Raw genomic sequence first — 17,765 nt, forward strand, 5'->3', positions numbered from 1 at the left:
TGCACTTTTCTTCATTTGAATTCTGCAGCATTCTTGTTGAGTTCACTCTTAAATATTTTATGTTTTCCAGTTTTACTAAGATTATGATCTTTTCCCACTTCATTTTGTAACTGCAGTTGTTATATAGAAATCTATGAGTTTTGCTTATTTATTTTGCAAGAATTCCACATATTAAACCCATGTTCCAATAATTTTTATGTCATTTTCAAATAATAACAAGTTTTCCTTTAATTCTTCTAGCTAACATCTTATTTCTTTTTCTTTTCTTATTGCATTGACAAGAGCTTCCAAAATAATATTATAAAACAATGGTAGTACTTTAATTCCTGACTTTTTGTCTTTAAGTACATCTATATTGGTGATTTGGGGCCAACTTTTAAAACTTATTTTTCTGAGTTCAGTTTTTCTGCTTCTTGAAAAATTATATAGCTATACAGTATACAGTGTGCTTTTCTACAACCTCCAAAGTATCCCTGGTGTTCCTGATTTGATTCTCTTTCTTTTCCTCTTTAAGCTTCATGGCTCAGGTTTTGAGCTCAAGTCTGCTTGAGAGGCTGTGCCATGCACTAGCTCTTGGCCCATTGGTATAACCCTGCCCTCTCATGCAAGCCTTAGTTTCCTCTAATGGTAATAATAATAATAATAATAATAATAATAATAATAATAATAATAGTATTTGCCTCATGGCATCAGGATGAGGTAAGAAATGAGATGAGGTATGTGAGGTATACATAGCAAGCTTCTTGAGTATTTAACTGTGAGCTATATTTATTATTAGTCTTAGTTTACTTTGACTATTATGCATGGAACTTTAAAAATAAGTTAGGTTTGGACACTTTTCTGTGGTATAGTTTCATAGATTGATTTAGGCCATATATTGTTATCAAACTAACCAACTTTTATCTAATATATCCTAATGATCTAGATGTATTGGTAATTATATCTGCATACAAATAACCAAGATGGCCAACAGCAGAGATTTCAACACATGTAGTTTATTCTCTTACCTGAGTAAGACATCCTGGGCAGATATGGTGGTTCCATCATGTTACCCGGGATCCAAGATTCTTCTGTTTTTTTTGCTCCCTCAATCTCAGTGAATGGCTTCCATCCTCGAGGACACCAGATGGTGGCTGGGGTTCCAGGAATCACATCTTAATTCTAGTCAAGACAATGAGGGGAAGATGAGAGACAAAAAAGAGGTCCTCTCAGTTGACTCAGTTCTGTTGGCAGAGCTGTCTGGAGGCCCCATTCACTAGCTTCTTCTTACCTATTGTTGCCTACCCCTGGTTGTGAAGGGAACCAAGAAATGTGTGCTTTCAGCTGAACTCGCTGCCACCTCACATCAGGTTAGGAATCTGTTACTCAGGAAGAAGGCAAAGTGGATGTAGAGAGGCCACCGTCCATGTTTGCCACAGACCCTGAAGTGAAGCACCGGCCCTCCTCAGAGTAGAAGCAGTAAACAGAACCTTATGGCCGGGGGAGTGCCCTAGAGCAAGGGTACGGTGTCCATCAGGAAAGGGCCTTCTCTGAGACTTTGTGCCCTAAGAATTAGATGTATGTTTGTAAAAATTCTTCAACACACTCCTTTCCCTGTGCTTCCTCATACCTAACTCTATAACCATTCTAGAAAAAGGTTCTATTTTATTAACACTTACGCGATATTGGATTTTTAAAAAACATATTGACAGTGTGTTCCTATTTCCTGATTACTAGATTTTTAGGTCTTGATGAGCACTCAAAAATAGACTCATAGCTGTCCAAACTATATTGTGAGAGGAGTTCAGAATATCTTACGGGGGAATTCAGGTGATGGAAAATAAGGTTGAAAACATAGGTTTAAAAAAATCTAGAGAGAAGATGATTTATATTGTCCTGAAGAATTTTTAATAGCACCTTTTGGCATTCTTGTTCATTGGCATTATCTTCGGATGTAAGTTACATGGAAAATTATTTGGGCGATGCCATCTGCCACTCTTAAGAACTTTCCTGACCTCCTGAGAATTCAGAGGGCACTAATTAAGGTGAGGATGGAAGTATAGTACAGCTAGGTAATGCATATAAATCATTTGACTCAGAAGAAATGGAAAAATGGCAGAAAAGGGGAGGGATTGGATCTAATTATGTTTTGCTATCAAAGTGATACATGCACATTAAGGTCAGTTTGGGAAAATGAGAAAAGAAAGAGAATTCTGACACAATCTTTCAGCTGTGACAGTTGTTAAGCCATATTTAGGCACTTCCCTTTCAGATCTTTCTTCCCATTACTTTTGTTTTTAACTTTTATTTATTTATTTTTTGGTCATCTTACTGCATTTGCAGTTTTAAATCTTGGAACACCCCAGACTCCGATGAACTGTATGTGGAGCAGGCACGGCCCCAGCGTTTGGTATCTGGCTTGCGTCCTGCTTCTGATGTTTGTTAACTAAGTGACTTTGGGCGCGTTGATCTCCTTGAGCCTCAGTTAAATGTACCTCACAGAGTTTTTATGTGGATCAAAGAATGAAAGGGTACAGGCAAAGCTGTTCATAATGGCGTTACCCGGTATGTGGTGCTGTTACTGCTGGGGGGAGTAGCCGGCCCAGCCTAGCTCATGGCAAGCAGGTAATACCTGGGTGTTCGGAGCGGGCAGGCTGAGGCGTGGACGCACAGTGCTCTGCAGCCAGCCCAGACGAGCTCCAGCCATTCATTTCTTGGACATATTCTATGATGTTATCGCTGGTCATTCAGCCCGCACTTAGCGAAGGCCTACTATTTGCTGGGCCCTGGGTAAGAAGCGAGAGTGACAGGGGGACACAGCTGTCCCAATGTGGGAACCCCCTGTTGCCAGGGCCAGCTCCCTGGCCACAGGGCTTGGTGCTGAGCAGGTCATTTCCTCTTTCACGAACATTCTACACTCAAAGTGTTTAAAACGAAACAGAGAAAGCCAAGCCGAGCAAGGCAAATTCGCTTTCCCTCATTCCTGAAACAACTGTTAAGACTTACCTTCTCTGCCCTACTTTTCATGAGAAGACTGCTCTCTCCTCTTCTTAATCCCTTGTTGAGGACCGCTGTACGACTATGACATTAGTGCCCCCCACTTCTCTGAGAGTGCTATCCTTAAGGTCGCCGGTGACCGCCTCATTGACGAAGCCCTTAGCCTCACCTCGGGCCACGCCTCATGCCTGGAAAGCAGTGCTGTGCCTTGGAGTCTCTGGGGGTGCCGGCTGTGTTCTATTTTGTGTTGAAATGTGGCAAGTGCAACTGAGAAACTAAAGTTTTAGTTTTATTTAATTTTTAAAAAAGATTTTACTTATTTTCACTGAGAGGAGAAAGGAGAAAGAAAGAGAGGGAGAGAAACATCAGTTGGTTGCCTCTTGCACACCCCCAACAGGGGACCTGGCCCACAACCCAGGCACGTGCCCTGACCAGAATCCAACCGACGACCTTTCTGTTCACAAGCCGGCTCTCAATCCACGGAGCCACACCATAAAGGGCGAGTTTTATTTAATTTTAATTAAATTTTAATTAGTCACACGTGTGGCTAGTGACTATTAATTTAGACAGTGCAGCTTCAGAACATTCAATATTGCTTACACCTATTTCCTCCGGGATGCCCCGTTTTTCCTAGTTTTGGTGGCACGGCATTCGTCTGGATGTCCGTGAGCTCCTCCATCGCCTCCTACCCATCTGCCCACTAAAAACAGCTCAGCCTCCGCCCTCCTCCTCCGCACTCTCTTACCCAGGGCAGCCAGTCCCTGGTGCCAACTCTAAGCCACATGGAAATGACATCCAACACCCTCTTGAGCTTTCACTCTTCGTGTTTAGACCACTATTTCCCACCCCAGCCTGGCGGTGTCACTGTAGTTAGGCACCTGGGACTGCCCATGACCCTCTCTGAAATCATTATCATTTCCACACCCACCTCCTCCATGCGACTCTGCTCTTTCCTCTAGCCACAGCCCGCTTTCCTCGCCTCGCTGCACACTGGTGGCGCGCCTCTCTCTCTGCTGTCCCTCACCCCCCGCCCCCGACTCTCGCGGAGTCTTGAGATTCCTCTCGCACAGTCCTCCGCTTTCGTTCTCAGAGGCTCTCCCTCTTGTTGATTAAAAAAGCAGTAAATGTTTATTATTGAAAAATTCCTACATTCAGAAAAACACAAAAAAAGAAAAGGAAAGAAAAGGAAACTTGCCCATGATTCTAACTGCCCCCAGAGAACCATGTTTAACTTGGGGGTGGGGGGTGTGACTTCCTACATTTAACCTCTGGTAACCTCTTGCCTGATCGCTGTGGCTGTGAGCCCTCAGTGTCTCCCCGCTCTAATCCACTGCTATGTCCCAGGGCTTGGCTCTCATCGTGTCGTTCTTCTGTTCCACTCATAAATCTCCAGAGGCACCCAGTTGTCCACCGAACTAAATTTGTCCCACTGACGGGGCGTCATGCCAAGCCAGCCTCTGCCCTGTTTGGAAGATGTTACTGACACATCACAATGAGAACCCCCCACAAAAGCAGGAAGTCATAGTATCCGTATGTGTGGGGCTTCATATCTATTTATTTTGGTTTAAATTTATTAAGCACTATTGTTTCCATTCTTTTTTCTTTTTCTAGAAAACAAAGCTTCAAAGTTATTGTCTTTTAGGTTATGGTAGATGTCTTGTACTGGATTTCATTTCTTTCAAAATTAAAAAAAAAAGTGTTTCTCCTATTTTAGTAACTGAGACAGTTGCTGTTTCCAGTTCCGTGCGTGCTTTCTAATTACACGGCATCGCACTTGGGAGGGTTGGTGAGGCCAAGTCTTCCCAGGGGAGAGCTTTCTCAGAGCTGAGAGACTCCAACCCTCTTTGCCTGAGAAACATTACTCCTGCTGAGTCTTGATACCTCCAATCAATTAAAAATGAATCAATAAGTATTGATGCATGCTTATGAGAGATGGGTCCCTCCATGGGATGAAGATATTCTGGACATTTTCAGACGTTAGTGTCTTCCTGGCAAATGGATTTGGCCCCTTCACAAAGGCCACGATGTCTGTGTCCTGAGCCCTGCTGGGGTCACCCTGGCCGAGGGCAGAAGTGCAGCTCTCCTGCTCTCCGCTCGCTCTCGCGCTGGGGCCCCTTCCGCGTCTGGGAGGTTTCGTGTGGGCGGAGGAGGACTTTGTCAAATTCTGTTTGGTGGCTTGAAACTTAATCTCGTGTGCACTGAGAACAGATCTAGCCCTTAATGAATTTTGTCCTCAGCTCTGTCTTATTTATCTTTTAACAGCTTGCTGCCTGCAGGATGTCGCGCGCATTTGCACCTTAGGCTGTGCCTTAGGCTGTGCCAAGCAGGCCTTTCCCCTTCCTCTCCAGTGAAATCCCAGTCACACATTTAGGACCAGCTGAGGCCTCCTCCTCCTTCCAGGGAGCCCTCTTTCTGTGGAGCTGGTTGTGTCTTCCTCTGTACTCCTATGGTTTCTTCGTATCCCGGGCCTTTCCTCCCTCCCCCAGTAAGCTGCTACGCTGTATTAACTTCAGTTACATGTCTTTAAATCCTTCTCTTGAAAGTGGTGGAGACTCTTCAAGACACTATTGATGCCCACTGTGGGGGCCACCACAGACCTTTGAACACAGCTCAGTTAGTCCACATTTGCCTGACTTAAGCTGTGATGGAAATTCCAAGGCTACCAGCTTGTTTTCTGTTGAGAGGAGAGCAAGAGCCCTGGCCTTCCTCTGCCGAACCGTCACCGCTCAGCTGCTGGGCCCTGGGCACCTGCGTGGACAGGGGAGGGGCGTGCTCAGCGCAAACAAATGGCGCTGGTGTTGGACTCTAGAGGTTGAATTCCTTGTTTTATTTCTAGATTTCCAGGGATTATTATGATAATTCATAGAAACAACAGCTTGTTGTCAAAAGGTAGACGTCCACATTTCCTTTTGGGGCCCCGAAGGCCACATACTGTTTAAAAAATGAAATTCTAAAGAGAAGAGTAACAATTTTTATACATGTGATTTGCCCTTGCTTTTGTGAAGGGAGAGCTGTGAAACAGCGGGGTACTCAGCCTTTCATGCCTCAGTTTCCTCATCTGTAAGATAGAGATGATAATTGTGTACCCATATCCCTGGGTCTTGTGAGGATTAAGTGAGTTCCTAAATATAAAATACCCAGTAGAGACTATTCTATTATTCTATATCTGCTCCATACACGAGAGTGACTTTCATTTTGTTACTATCGATGGACTGATAAACACTGTCCAATAAATAATTTGATGGTATCGCCAGAGCCATAGATACAAAGCCTCCCATTCACCTAAGCTACTTCTCACTTTGAAGAGAGTCCAGCAATATTTTAAGAATGATCAATAATCTGAAACTTTGTTGTTTCAACAGTGCCAACTTTATCATACTTGTGAATACTGGTTGTCACACAGAGACATTCCTGCCACCACATGTCCATAACATCAGGTTAACTGCCCCAAAGCAACACCTTGGTTGACCTCCACAGATGATTGTAGGTATTAAACACTGAGTGTGAGTGAGGACGGATAAAACTTCCTTCCTGCCCCTGCAATGCTGCAGTTCTCGGGGGCTGAAAATTACAGTTACATGGTTATTATAAGGTAGTTAACTTCCCAGGGCTTCCCTTTCTCTCACATTTCAAAGGGACACATGTCCCAGAGGGCCTTCTTGTCCTTTGAGGATCGTGACATTGTCACATTATATCCAAATGCAAAACTATGACAATACCTTTTGCCGCAGCTGCCACAAGTAACATGTAGAGACACATTGGAGTTGAAAAGAGAATGGCCCCTTTATGGTGACTGGCTTGGAATTATAAATATTTTTATTTCTCCCGTAGGAGATGGCTCGTGGAAGAGAGGAGACAAACACGACTTTGAAGCTAAGCAAGCATACTCATCCCTCCAAACAATCACTCTACTGAGGACAGTGAAACCTGAGTTTGAGAAGTTTTCCATGGAGGTGAAAAGTTCTGTTGAGAAACAAGGGCTCAATGAGGAGGATTACGTAAGTGCTTGATTATGAGCCTAGACATTCAGCATTCTGAAAACAGTCTTCTAATTAAATCAGAGGTGACAAAGTGTCCCATTCTGAACCATTCAGAAATTCCTAGGTCCGTGTCTGAATGTCACTGTGCTTTCTGTGTGTTTTTTCCTCTGGCCAGCTTTCCTCCCTCCCTCCCTCCCCACACCCCCCCACCCCATCACCCCCACCCTGCACTTACACGTTTCCAACTGCTGCAGGAAGGAAAATTGCTTTTTGTGGGCACTTGCGGTAATGCCGAGCAGATGTCTGTAGACTTCCATCACTTAGTCGGCCGGGAGCGTGTTGGGGGAGAAGATGCATGAACGAGGGCCAAAGGTTTGCATACCTAATTTTTCCAAAGCTTGGTGGCAGAAGATGTTTTGGGTTTTAGAAGACTCTTTCTTTTGGCAGTCTGTCTTAGCTCCACGGCGAGTCTGCCTCTCTCTTGTGGCTGTGTCGCTGCCCCTTGGCTGCGAGCTGTTTCCTACCCAAGTATTCCAGAGCTTCCCACTCAATTAGTGCTGTTGTTACGGAGGCATGTTCTGAGAGTGGGCCCGAGTCAGGAGGTTAGGCCAGGCTATGGATGAGACAGAAGGACTCATCTCATTGGTGGCACCGAGGACAGCTGACCGCGCCTCACTGGGGGCCATTGTTCTGCTGCATCTGGCCCGCTTTGCTGTGTGGCCCCTCGCCCCTCCCTGTCACTCCAGAACTGTTTATGCCACAGTGTCCGGGCCAGAGTAGGAGCGCCTTCTTAGTCCGCCCCCCCAAGTTTATTTATTTATTTAATGTTTTAGTTACAGTTTACTTTCAGTACTATTTTGTATTGGTTTCAGGTGTACAGCATAGTGGTTAGACATTCATATACTTTACAAAGTGTCCCCCTGATATTTCCAGTACCCACCTGTCACTATGCATAGTTGTCACTATATTATTGACTATATTCCCTATGCTCTACTTTACATCCTTGTGACTATTTTGTAACTACCAATTTGTGCTACTTAATCCCTTCACCTCTTGCACCCAGTCCCACAGACCCCTCCTCTCTGACAGCTGTCAATCTGTTTTCTGTATTTATGAGTCTGTTTCTATTTTGTTTGTTTATTTTGTTCATTGGATTTCACATATAAGTGAAATCATATGGCATTTGTCTTTCTCCGACTGGCTTACTTCACTTAGCATAATGCTCCCTGGGGCTATTCTGTAACTACCTATTTGTACCTCTTAATTCCTTCACATTTTTCACCCAGTCCCCCAACCCTCTGGCAATCGCCAGTCTGGTCTCTGTGGGAGCATCTTCTGAATGACAGATCTGTGGCTTGGGCAGCCCCTGCCCAAGGCAGATAGTGACCAACTTCACAAGAGGTCACTTCCAAGCAGAGCCTCCCCCTGTTTCTTCCCTTGCATTTCGGCAGGGGGTAGGCGTTGGCCCCAGGCAGACCTCCGTTCAGAGCCGGGATCTAGCACTTTCTATCTGTGTGACCTGGGACAGGTGACTTAGTCTCTCTGACCCAAATTATTTCCCCCTGTTGGGAGGATTACAGATAATCTATGTGAAGCATTTAGCATTACCCCTGTCAAAAAGCCGGAACTCAGTAAATGATGTCTCTTTTATACTATTGCTATAATATTACACTCGTCTTTATAGAAATTTGCTACCAAATGACACACAAGGGGTCTTACAGGCATATTTACTAATGTCATAGGTGTTACACATTCTACATACATCATCTAAAATACCTCTTGACTTTCTAAGTCAGCACTATTGATATGCAGTGTAAGTGACAAGTGAGCCATATATGTAATTTAAACTTTTCTAGTAGCCACATTTAAAAAAGTTAAAATTACCAGGTGAAATTAATTTTAAAAATTTATTTACTTATGATTATTATTATTTTTATCCTTACCCAAGGATATTTTTAAGTTGCTTTTAGAGAGAGAGAAAGTGGTGGTGGGTGGGGGAAGAGAGAGAGAGAGGGAAACATTGATGTGAGAGGGAAACATCGATTGTTTGCCTTTCGTAAGCTCCTCGACTGGGAATCAAACCCCCAACCCAGGTATGTGCCCTGACTGGGAATCAAACCTACAGCCTTTCCATACATGGAACAACACTCCAACCCACTGAGACACACTGGCCAGGGCCAGATGAAATTAATTTTCATAAGACATTTTATTTAACTCACATATAAAAATATTATTTCAACATTTAATCAATGGAAAAATTATGAATGAGATTGCATGTTCTTTTTTTTTGTACGAAGTCCTTGAAATCCAATGTGTATTTTACCCTTACAGCATACCTTCAGTTCAAGGGCTCAGTAGCTGTATGTGACTCGTGGCCACTATGCTGGACAGTGTGTTCAGAATTGTGACAGAAATAGGCCTGCTGTAATGGAGCCCAGGTTCAAGGAAACCTATGGCAGTGTTGTCACCGTGGAGCCTTTGCCCCCGGAATGTGGAGGAACACCCAGGGCGCTGAGCTTCCTTTAGTAGAGCTAAGTGGCCTGGACCAAATGGAAAACATCTAAGTCTTTTACATATGCCACTGAATTATTTTACTCTACCAGGTTTATATTAATTTTATGGCTTGGAAGCTCAACAATGTGGTCATTTTTGTCTGGCATGCTTCCTGAGGTTGTTGAAGTTCAAGAATTTCAGTTATAGGTCGTCCAACATAATGATACTCATTGGGCAAAAGTTGGCATTCCAACACACTCTTGGGTGATTCTTTTTGGTTATCAGTTTTTCTGTAGTCAGAATATTAAATCTTATTTTAAGGGCAGTCTAAGAAAAATCTCATTGGGAAGGTATACTTAACTGCAAAGATCCACAATACATTCCAAACTGAGTACTTTAGAGATTATTTGTATCATAGATTACAATACTGCTTCTCTCTGATAGTGGGATCATCTAAAACCAACTTTATAAATAAATAAAAATAATAATAATTTTGTGTAGAAATTAGAGCTCATCATAACTTATTGCAGTTCCAAAGATGTGTCCATCTTTCATAGTCATGATGAGTTTCTTGGGCTCTTTTGAGTGTCAGCTGCAGATGTTCATCAGTCCAGTGCAGACAGGTAGACAGGTGGCGGTGGTGGCCATCGTGGGACAAGGAGATATGGGCACCCGAGGACCAGGAGCTAGTGTGGCCGGGACTCACATGTGCTACGCCTTGATCAAATGCAGCTGGAGACGCTCAACAGGACTAGCGAGGCTCGGTGGTCTTCATTCTAAGGCTCGGCTCCTTTCTGGTCTTTCTGCTTCTCTACCTTTTACTCACTGGCAGACTTAGAACTTAAGTTTGTGACACTCCCGGTGAGCTCTTTAGCCCCTGCTCTGGGTCACACATACAGAAACTTTGATGGACTCTCTGGTTAGTTCTAAAATTTGTCTTGTATTTTCTAAACCATCCCATAGGGACAAATTTGTTTCTTTTCAATTCTTCTAAGTGCACTTCATTAAAAAGGGGAAAGAAGGGGAAGGGGCAAGTCAAGGAACATGTATAAAAGACCCATGGGCATGGACAACAGGGTGGGGATTGACTGGGGGGGGCAGGGGTGGGCAGGACAGGGGAGAGCAACGGGGGAAAAAGTGGGACAATTGTAACTGAACAACAATAAAAAAGGATACTTAAGTGTATTAAATGAAATAAAGTATAATTAAGTTAATTAAGAACTTTTGCTGGACCTGCCTGGGATCCCAATACAGTATTGAATATGAGCAGTGAGGGTGGACATCCTTGCCTTGTTCTTAACTTTAATATGAAGAACATACAACAGCTTTCCTGTCTGTTCATCCCACCAAGTAAGCATGATGTTGACTGTGGGGTTTTTGGGAGAGGCTTTATGAACATGGAGGTTCCATTTTATTCCTTGTTGATGATGTTTTCTTTCAGCAAAATCGCACCTTTTATTAGGATAACTAAACAAAAAACAACAGACATCACAGTTCATGTAATGTAACTTAAGGGAAGGCTTTAGGCACAGGATTTTATGGCAGGCATTATAAAATGTGTTATATCCCTGGCTCTGTGTCATATTTGTTAGAATCACATTCATCATATTAGCACGCTGGTGGCATGTGATCTTCTCAAAATGCAAAACTCTGAAACTTTAAAATATTGAAACATTGGAAGGATGCTATGATTTTTAAAATAAAATTATTCTTCTATATTTTTAACTTACAAATTTTGATGGATTAATGAAATTTTATTTCCTTAAAGTTGATTTCCTCTCCCTTCCTCTGCCCCTCTCCTTCTCCCACTTTCTCTTTTCCCTCCATCTCCGCCTCTTACCTTTTTAAATGTTGGCTTTTTTAATTGAGATAATGGCAGATTTACATGCACTTTTAAGATGTAATACAGAACCCTGGCCAATGTGGCTCAGCGGACTGAGTGCTGGCCTGCGAACCAAAGGGTCGCTGGTTTGACTCCCAGTCAGGGCACATGCCTGGGTTGTGGGCCAGGTGCCCAGTAGGGGGCGCGTAAGAGGTAACCACACATTGATGTTTCTCTCCCTCTCTTCCCTTCTCTAAAAATAAATAAATGAAATCTTAAAAAAAAAGATGTAATACAGAGAGATTGCTTGTATGCATGCCCAGTTTGCCCCAATGGTAATATTATGGAAAGTTATATATAAGATCACAAATAGATAGTGACACTGATATAAAGCACTGATCTGACGCAGATTTCCTCAGTTTTATTTGTAAGCATGTATATGTTTGTATATTAAATTCTATGCAATTTATCACCTGTGTAGTTGGGGTATTAGCATGTAATCAAATACCTGTTCTACATCTATTGAGAAAATCAAATTTTTTTCCTTTATTCTGTTATAGAGTAGTTTGTGGTATTACTAGATTTTCTCTTTTTCCAGTTCTATTGAGATAAAATTGATATGTAACATTGTATAAGTTTAAGGCATACAATGTAATGATTCAATATATGTATATATTGCAAAGTGATTACCAGAATTACTTCACTTAACATTAATCACCTCACACACTTACAAACTATTTTTTCTCTTAGCATCTTTCAAATGTACAATACAGTACTGTTACCTATAGTCATCATGATATATATTAGATCCCCAGAACTTACTCATAAGTTTAACTTCGTACATTTGGTCACCCGCATTGCTACATTTTCCTAATTTTAATAATCTCTGCACTCCTGGGATAACTCTGGTCTCTCTGTACTTCAGGAGTCTGAGCTTCTCTGTTTCCCAGACCATATTTTGGAGAATATAATTATGGCTGGTTGAACCTATACAAGTTTGTCTAGGCGGAGCTTTCTGGGCTGGGTTGTCTCAGAGGCTATTGCAGGCTGTAGGTTAGAGTCTCTCGGGCAAACACCCACTCTGGTTTCATTTCGCTCTGGTGAGTGGTTGGGCGGTGCATGTGTGCGGTGTGACAGAAAATGAGACAGCTTAGGGCTGGACTGTCACTGGGGCTGTGGGTGCTGCATGTACTGTAACGGTCTCGTTATCAGTACAGTACCTTAGGATAGTTTCTCCACCATTTCTATGGGTAAAGTGATAATATTTTAAAATGTATCTTTGTCCTCCAGTTGGAAACCTATTCCATTCTGATTTTAGTTATTATCGAACCAGAGGACATAGACTCCAACACCCTCCTTGTATAGTGGTGGAAACTGAGGCCCAGAGAAGTGAGGTGGTCTTTCCAGATGTAACCATTACGCTGCAATCAGTACAACTTTGGGGGTGACAAAGTCCTGTGCCTAAGCCTTGGAAGACCCATGAAGCCAGCAATTCAGTTTTACTTATACCGTGAAAGATGGTGTTTGGCGGGTAGTACTGAGTTTTCACAATGTGGGTTCTGAAGACCCCCTGGGGGGTCATCAGAAACCTACAGTTGGTATTAAGCCCCAGTGGAGGGGGCCTCAGGTATTGGTGGGGCGCTCAGTGTGGCTCGGACGGTGATTGCCAAGTGCCTGCCCAGGCTACTCCTGTGGTTCTTATTGGGTGGCCCATGCGCTCAGTGCCTTTCACTCGGGGGCATCTTTTTTTTTTTAAAGTATGTTTTATTGATTATGCTATTACAGTTGTCTCATTTTTTCCTCCACTTTATTCCCCTCCGCACTGCACTTCCTCTCCCACCAGCGTCTCTCCCTCCCCGCTCCTTAGTCCATGTCTATGGGTCATACATATAAGTTCTTTGGCTTCTCCATTTCTTATACTGTTCTAAACCTCCCCCTGCTTATTTTCTAACATTTATGCTTCTTATTCCCTGTGTCATTTCCCCCATTCTCCCCCCTCCCACTCTCCTCTGATAACCCTACATGTGATCTCCATTTCTGTGATTCTCTTTCTGTTCTAGTTTTTTGCTTAGTTTCTTTCTTTCTTTCTTCTTTCTCTCTCTCTCTCTCTCTTTCTTTCTTTCTTTCTTTCTTTCTTTCTTTCTTTCTTTCTTTCTTTCTTTCTTTCTTTCTTTCTTTCTTTCTTTCTTTCTTTCTTTCTTTCTTTCTCTCTCTCTCTCTCTCTCTCCCTCCCTCCCTCCCTCCCTCCCTCCCTCCCTCCCTTCCTCCCTCCCTCCCTTCCTTCCTTCCTTCCTTCCTTCCTTCCTTCCTTCCTTCCTTCCTTCCTAAGGTTCAGTTGTTGATAGTTGTGCATTTGTTGTCCTTTTACTGTTCATAGTTTTGATCCTCTTCCTCTTCTTAGATAAGGCCTTTTAACATTTCACATAATAAGGGCTTGGTGATGATGAGCTCCTTTAACTTGACCTTACCTGGGAAGCACTTTATCCGCCTTTCCCTTCTAAATGATGGCTTTGCTGGACAGAGTAATCTTGGATGTAGATCCTTGCCTTTCATGACTTTGAATACTTCTTTCTGGCCTCATCTTGCCTGTAAGGTGTCTTGTGAGAAATCAGCTGATAGTTTTATGGGAGCTCCTTTGTAGGTAACTGTCTCCTTTTCTCTTGCTGCTTTTAAGATTCTTTCCTTATCTCTAATCTTGGGTATTGCAATTATGATGAGCTTTGGTGTGTGCCTCCTTGGGTCCAACTTCTCTGGGACTCTTTGAGCTTCCTGGATCTCCTGGAAGTCCATTTCCTTTGTCAGATTGGGGAAGTTCTCCTTCATTGTTTTTTCCAAATGTTTTCAATTTCTTGCTCTTCCTCTTCTCCTTCTGGCACCCCTATGATTCAGATGTTGGAATGTTTAAAGTTGTTCCAGAGGTTCCTAAGCCTCTCCTCATTTCCTGAATTCTTTTTTCTGAATTTTGTTCTAGTTGAATATTTATCTCTTCCTTCTGCCCCAAATTGTTGGTTTGAGTACTGGTTTCCTTCCCTTCACTATTGGTTCCCTGTATATTATTTCACTTTGCATAGCCTTCACATTTTCTCTATTTTGTGACCATACTCAACTATTTATGTGAGCATCCTGATTACCAGAGCTTTGAACTCTGCATCTGATAGTTCTTTTGTTGCTTAGTTCTTTTCCTGGAGTTTTGATCTGTTCTATTTGGGCCATATTTCTTTGTCTCAGTGCACTTGTTACTTTGTAAAGGGTGGAGGCTCGGGTATTTGCTAAGGTGGGGCAACCCATGTCTTCTGGACTAGAGGGCCAGTTCAGTCTTTTCAACTCTCAGTGTTTTCACATTATGTCTTTAAGAGGTGGACTTACATTTGTCCCTGCTACTAATTCTCGGTTTAGATTGAGCCAATGTTGGAGACATCTTTCCGCCTCTGGAAGTCTCTCTGACTTCTTGGTCCTGTAAATCCCACTCTTGGCCTTGCCCCGTTCTCCCTATTGTGTTTGGCACCTCTGAGCCCATTTACTGGCTGGCCCTTTAACAGTTGGCTCTGCGCTTGGATGAAGCTCACCTTCCTTCTCTGATGTTGTTAAATCAAAATAATATGTGACTTTCCAGACTGAATAAAGTGAATTTAAAGCACCCACCCTGAATTAAAAATAAATTCATAGTACTATAAGAGTTAATACAAACATATCTCCCATTCTTCTTTACTTCTGACTCCCATTTCATGGAGGTAATGGTCCTTAATGTTTTCAATGACTTCTCTCTATATTTATTTCCAAAATGGCTCATTTATATTGCTGCTTTTGATATTAAAAGTTTTGATATTATCCCTTGATTACCTTACACACTCTTCCTCTACCAATACTTTTCCTTTTCTCCTCCCATGATTTTATAACATAGTTTTAATTAAAGGTATATTCACAAAATAAAATCTGAAGAAAAGTAACTCCCATATTCAGAGTTTTAGTATTATTATGTCATATATATTTATATTTACAATGGAATCATGTAGTGTTACATAATTACATTTTTTTCCTATGTAATTTTTTGTTTTCTCTGGAGTTAATAATTTCTTTGGTTTTTTATTTGCTTTCATGTAGCTCTTACTATTTCCTTCTCATTCCCTTAATCAAAAATTTTAGATAATGATTTTTTTCAGCCCTTTGTCTGCCCACCCCAGTTAAGAGCAATTGCTTCTTCCTTCAACATTAACCTTCAGTTCTCTCCTTAGACTCCATTTTTCTTGGATATCAATCTCCTTTGATAGAAAAGGAGGATGTAAGTGGAAAATCATTTGAGACTTTGCATATCAAAAACATTCTGTTTTATTATTTTATTTTGTTGATCATTTAGTTGGGTATTAAAGTTTCAGTTTGAAGGTGATTTTCCTTAAAAATTTTGATTTTACTGATGTACAGTTTTGTAGGCTTTGGTGTTTCCATTCTAATTATTTCTTTTTCATGCTATTTTTAAAAAATCTATCTCTAGAATCTTTTAGCATTTCCTCTGTAGTGTTGATCATATCAGTCAGGGTCTAGTCTACACCAAGTAATTCAACAGAAGAAATTTAATGGGAGAAAATAGCTTTAAGCAGTAAGAAATGCTGACATGCCAAATAGAAGAGTAAGGCAAGCCAGATATTAGCAACGGCAAAAATGTATGACCACCTCTAGAGCTAGAGAGCTGGGGAAGAGAGAATTTTACCAGGATCCAAGAGTTAGCGCGCTGTGGGAGCCAGGAGCATGGAAGGAACAGCTTCTGCCAGAGATGCCACCTAAGGCAAAGAGGAAGAGGGAGAGGGACCCGGCTTCCGCCTTTCCTGGCGTTTCCACCAGTGCTTCTGCTGCCTGAACCAACCAGAAGTCAGCTGGCAGGGAAATGTGGCCTGGCAGGGCCCTCCTCCTCTGAGGTAGAACAGAGTGAAGCAGAGGTATGGAGAGGGATGAATGAACTGGAGATCAAATAAGCAGATGGTTGGCTCATGGTGTTCTGAAATTTAACAACGATGTGTGTTCATGTGGGTCTTTTTAAAATCTTTGTGCTGGGCACTTTGTTCTTTCTGGAAATTTAAAGGTTGGATGTAGGCTCTCCTCAGTTAATTCTTAAATTTCCTCTGCTATTTTCCAACTCTGCCTTTTACTTTCTGAGAAGTTGCCTCAATTTTACCTTCCAAACTCTCTGTTGAATTTTTAATTTCTGCTATCATAATTTTAATTTCCAAAAGCTTTCTTTTGTTCTCTGAGTGCCTATGTTTTGAAAAAATTACCTTGTTTCCTAGATGCAGTATCTTGTTTTTCTGAGGATACCCTTTCATTAGTTCTAGATTGCACTTCTTTCACATTTTAAAGTTGGGATTCATTGTATAATTGGTGGGCCATCTAGATAATTTTTCTTCCTAAGGGCATGTGAAACAAAGGGGTTTCTTATAGTTGCTGGTACCTTACATTTGTTAATAAGGTTTTTTAAAAAAAGTTTTCTTTTACTTCTTGCATTCATGTTCCTTTTAAAAATAATAATTTTGATTTCTTTCTCTTTCATGTTACAAGATTTCCTTAAACTGTTGGTAATCCACGGCTGTCTGTTTATATTTAAGGGTGAGCCATTGAAGAGCTCTCCAGAATGTCTGTGAGTATGGGAGCCAATCTAGTGGTGGGCTTTAATGTAGGGTACTAAGGACTTAAGCTAGGTTTTTCAAGGGGTGATTCCAAATGTGATAACTGGAGGTTATTTCTCTTAGTCTGGTCAGTTTCACTGAAGAATTATTATCCAGACCCCTTCTTGAGAGTCAGGCATTCTAGGAGCTGCCCTGCATTGAGGGACAGGCAGTCTCACCTCAGGATCGCAGGCTTTTCACTCAAACCTCAATCCTTTGTTCTGTGCTGTACCAGTTCTCCAGCTGTGCCCAACATCCACCCATTCAGATCTTCTTTATGTCAACATCTTCGGACAATAAATCTCCTGCATTCTGCCTGGATGGGAAGGGGCAGTTTGTCCTCTAAGGTTTGCGGGTAGAGGAGCATTTAATTGCTTCTTATACAGATTTTCAACTAATCCTGCTATTTTCTTTCTTTTTTAAAAAAAATATATTTTATTGATTATGCAATTACAGTTGTCTTATTTTTCCTCCCCTTTATTCCCTTCTGCCCTGCATAGCCCCCTCCCACCAGAATTCCCCTCTGCACCCAGTTCATGTCCATTCATTGTACATATAAGTTCTTTGGCTTATTTCCTATACTACTCTTAACATCCCCCATCTGTTTTGTACCTATTATTCCCTGTACTCTTCTCCCTGTTCTCCCCGCTCCTCTTCCCTCTGATCTACATTTCTGTGATTCCGTTTCTGTTCTAGTTGTTTGCTAGTTTGTTTATGTTTGGGGGTTTTTTTAGGTTCAGTTGCTGATAGCTGAGTTTGTTGTCATTTTACTGTTCATAGATAAGTCCCTTTAACATTTCATATAACAAGCGTTTGGTGATGATGAACTCTTTTAGTTTT

At 41.9% G+C, this 17,765-nt stretch overlaps 1 protein-coding gene across 2 annotated transcripts in view; it reads left to right on the forward strand.

Moving 5' to 3' along the window:
* The window catches only part of NPR3 (natriuretic peptide receptor 3), a 65,980-nt gene that overhangs the window by 12,389 nt on the left and 35,826 nt on the right, over nucleotides 1-17,765 (forward strand). For both annotated transcript variants that reach the window (XM_054583920.1, XM_054583919.1), the window contains exon 3: nucleotides 6,808-6,974. In XM_054583920.1, coding sequence (XP_054439895.1) covers nucleotides 6,808-6,974 — 167 coding nt within the window. The remainder of the gene's footprint in view (nucleotides 1-6,807; nucleotides 6,975-17,765) is intronic.

Source organism: Pteronotus mesoamericanus, unplaced genomic scaffold (assembly GCF_021234165.1).
Source record: "Pteronotus mesoamericanus isolate MK-2021 breed Mesoamerican mustached bat unplaced genomic scaffold, CSHL_Meso_final contig_75, whole genome shotgun sequence".
NCBI lineage: Eukaryota > Metazoa > Chordata > Mammalia > Chiroptera > Mormoopidae > Pteronotus > Pteronotus mesoamericanus.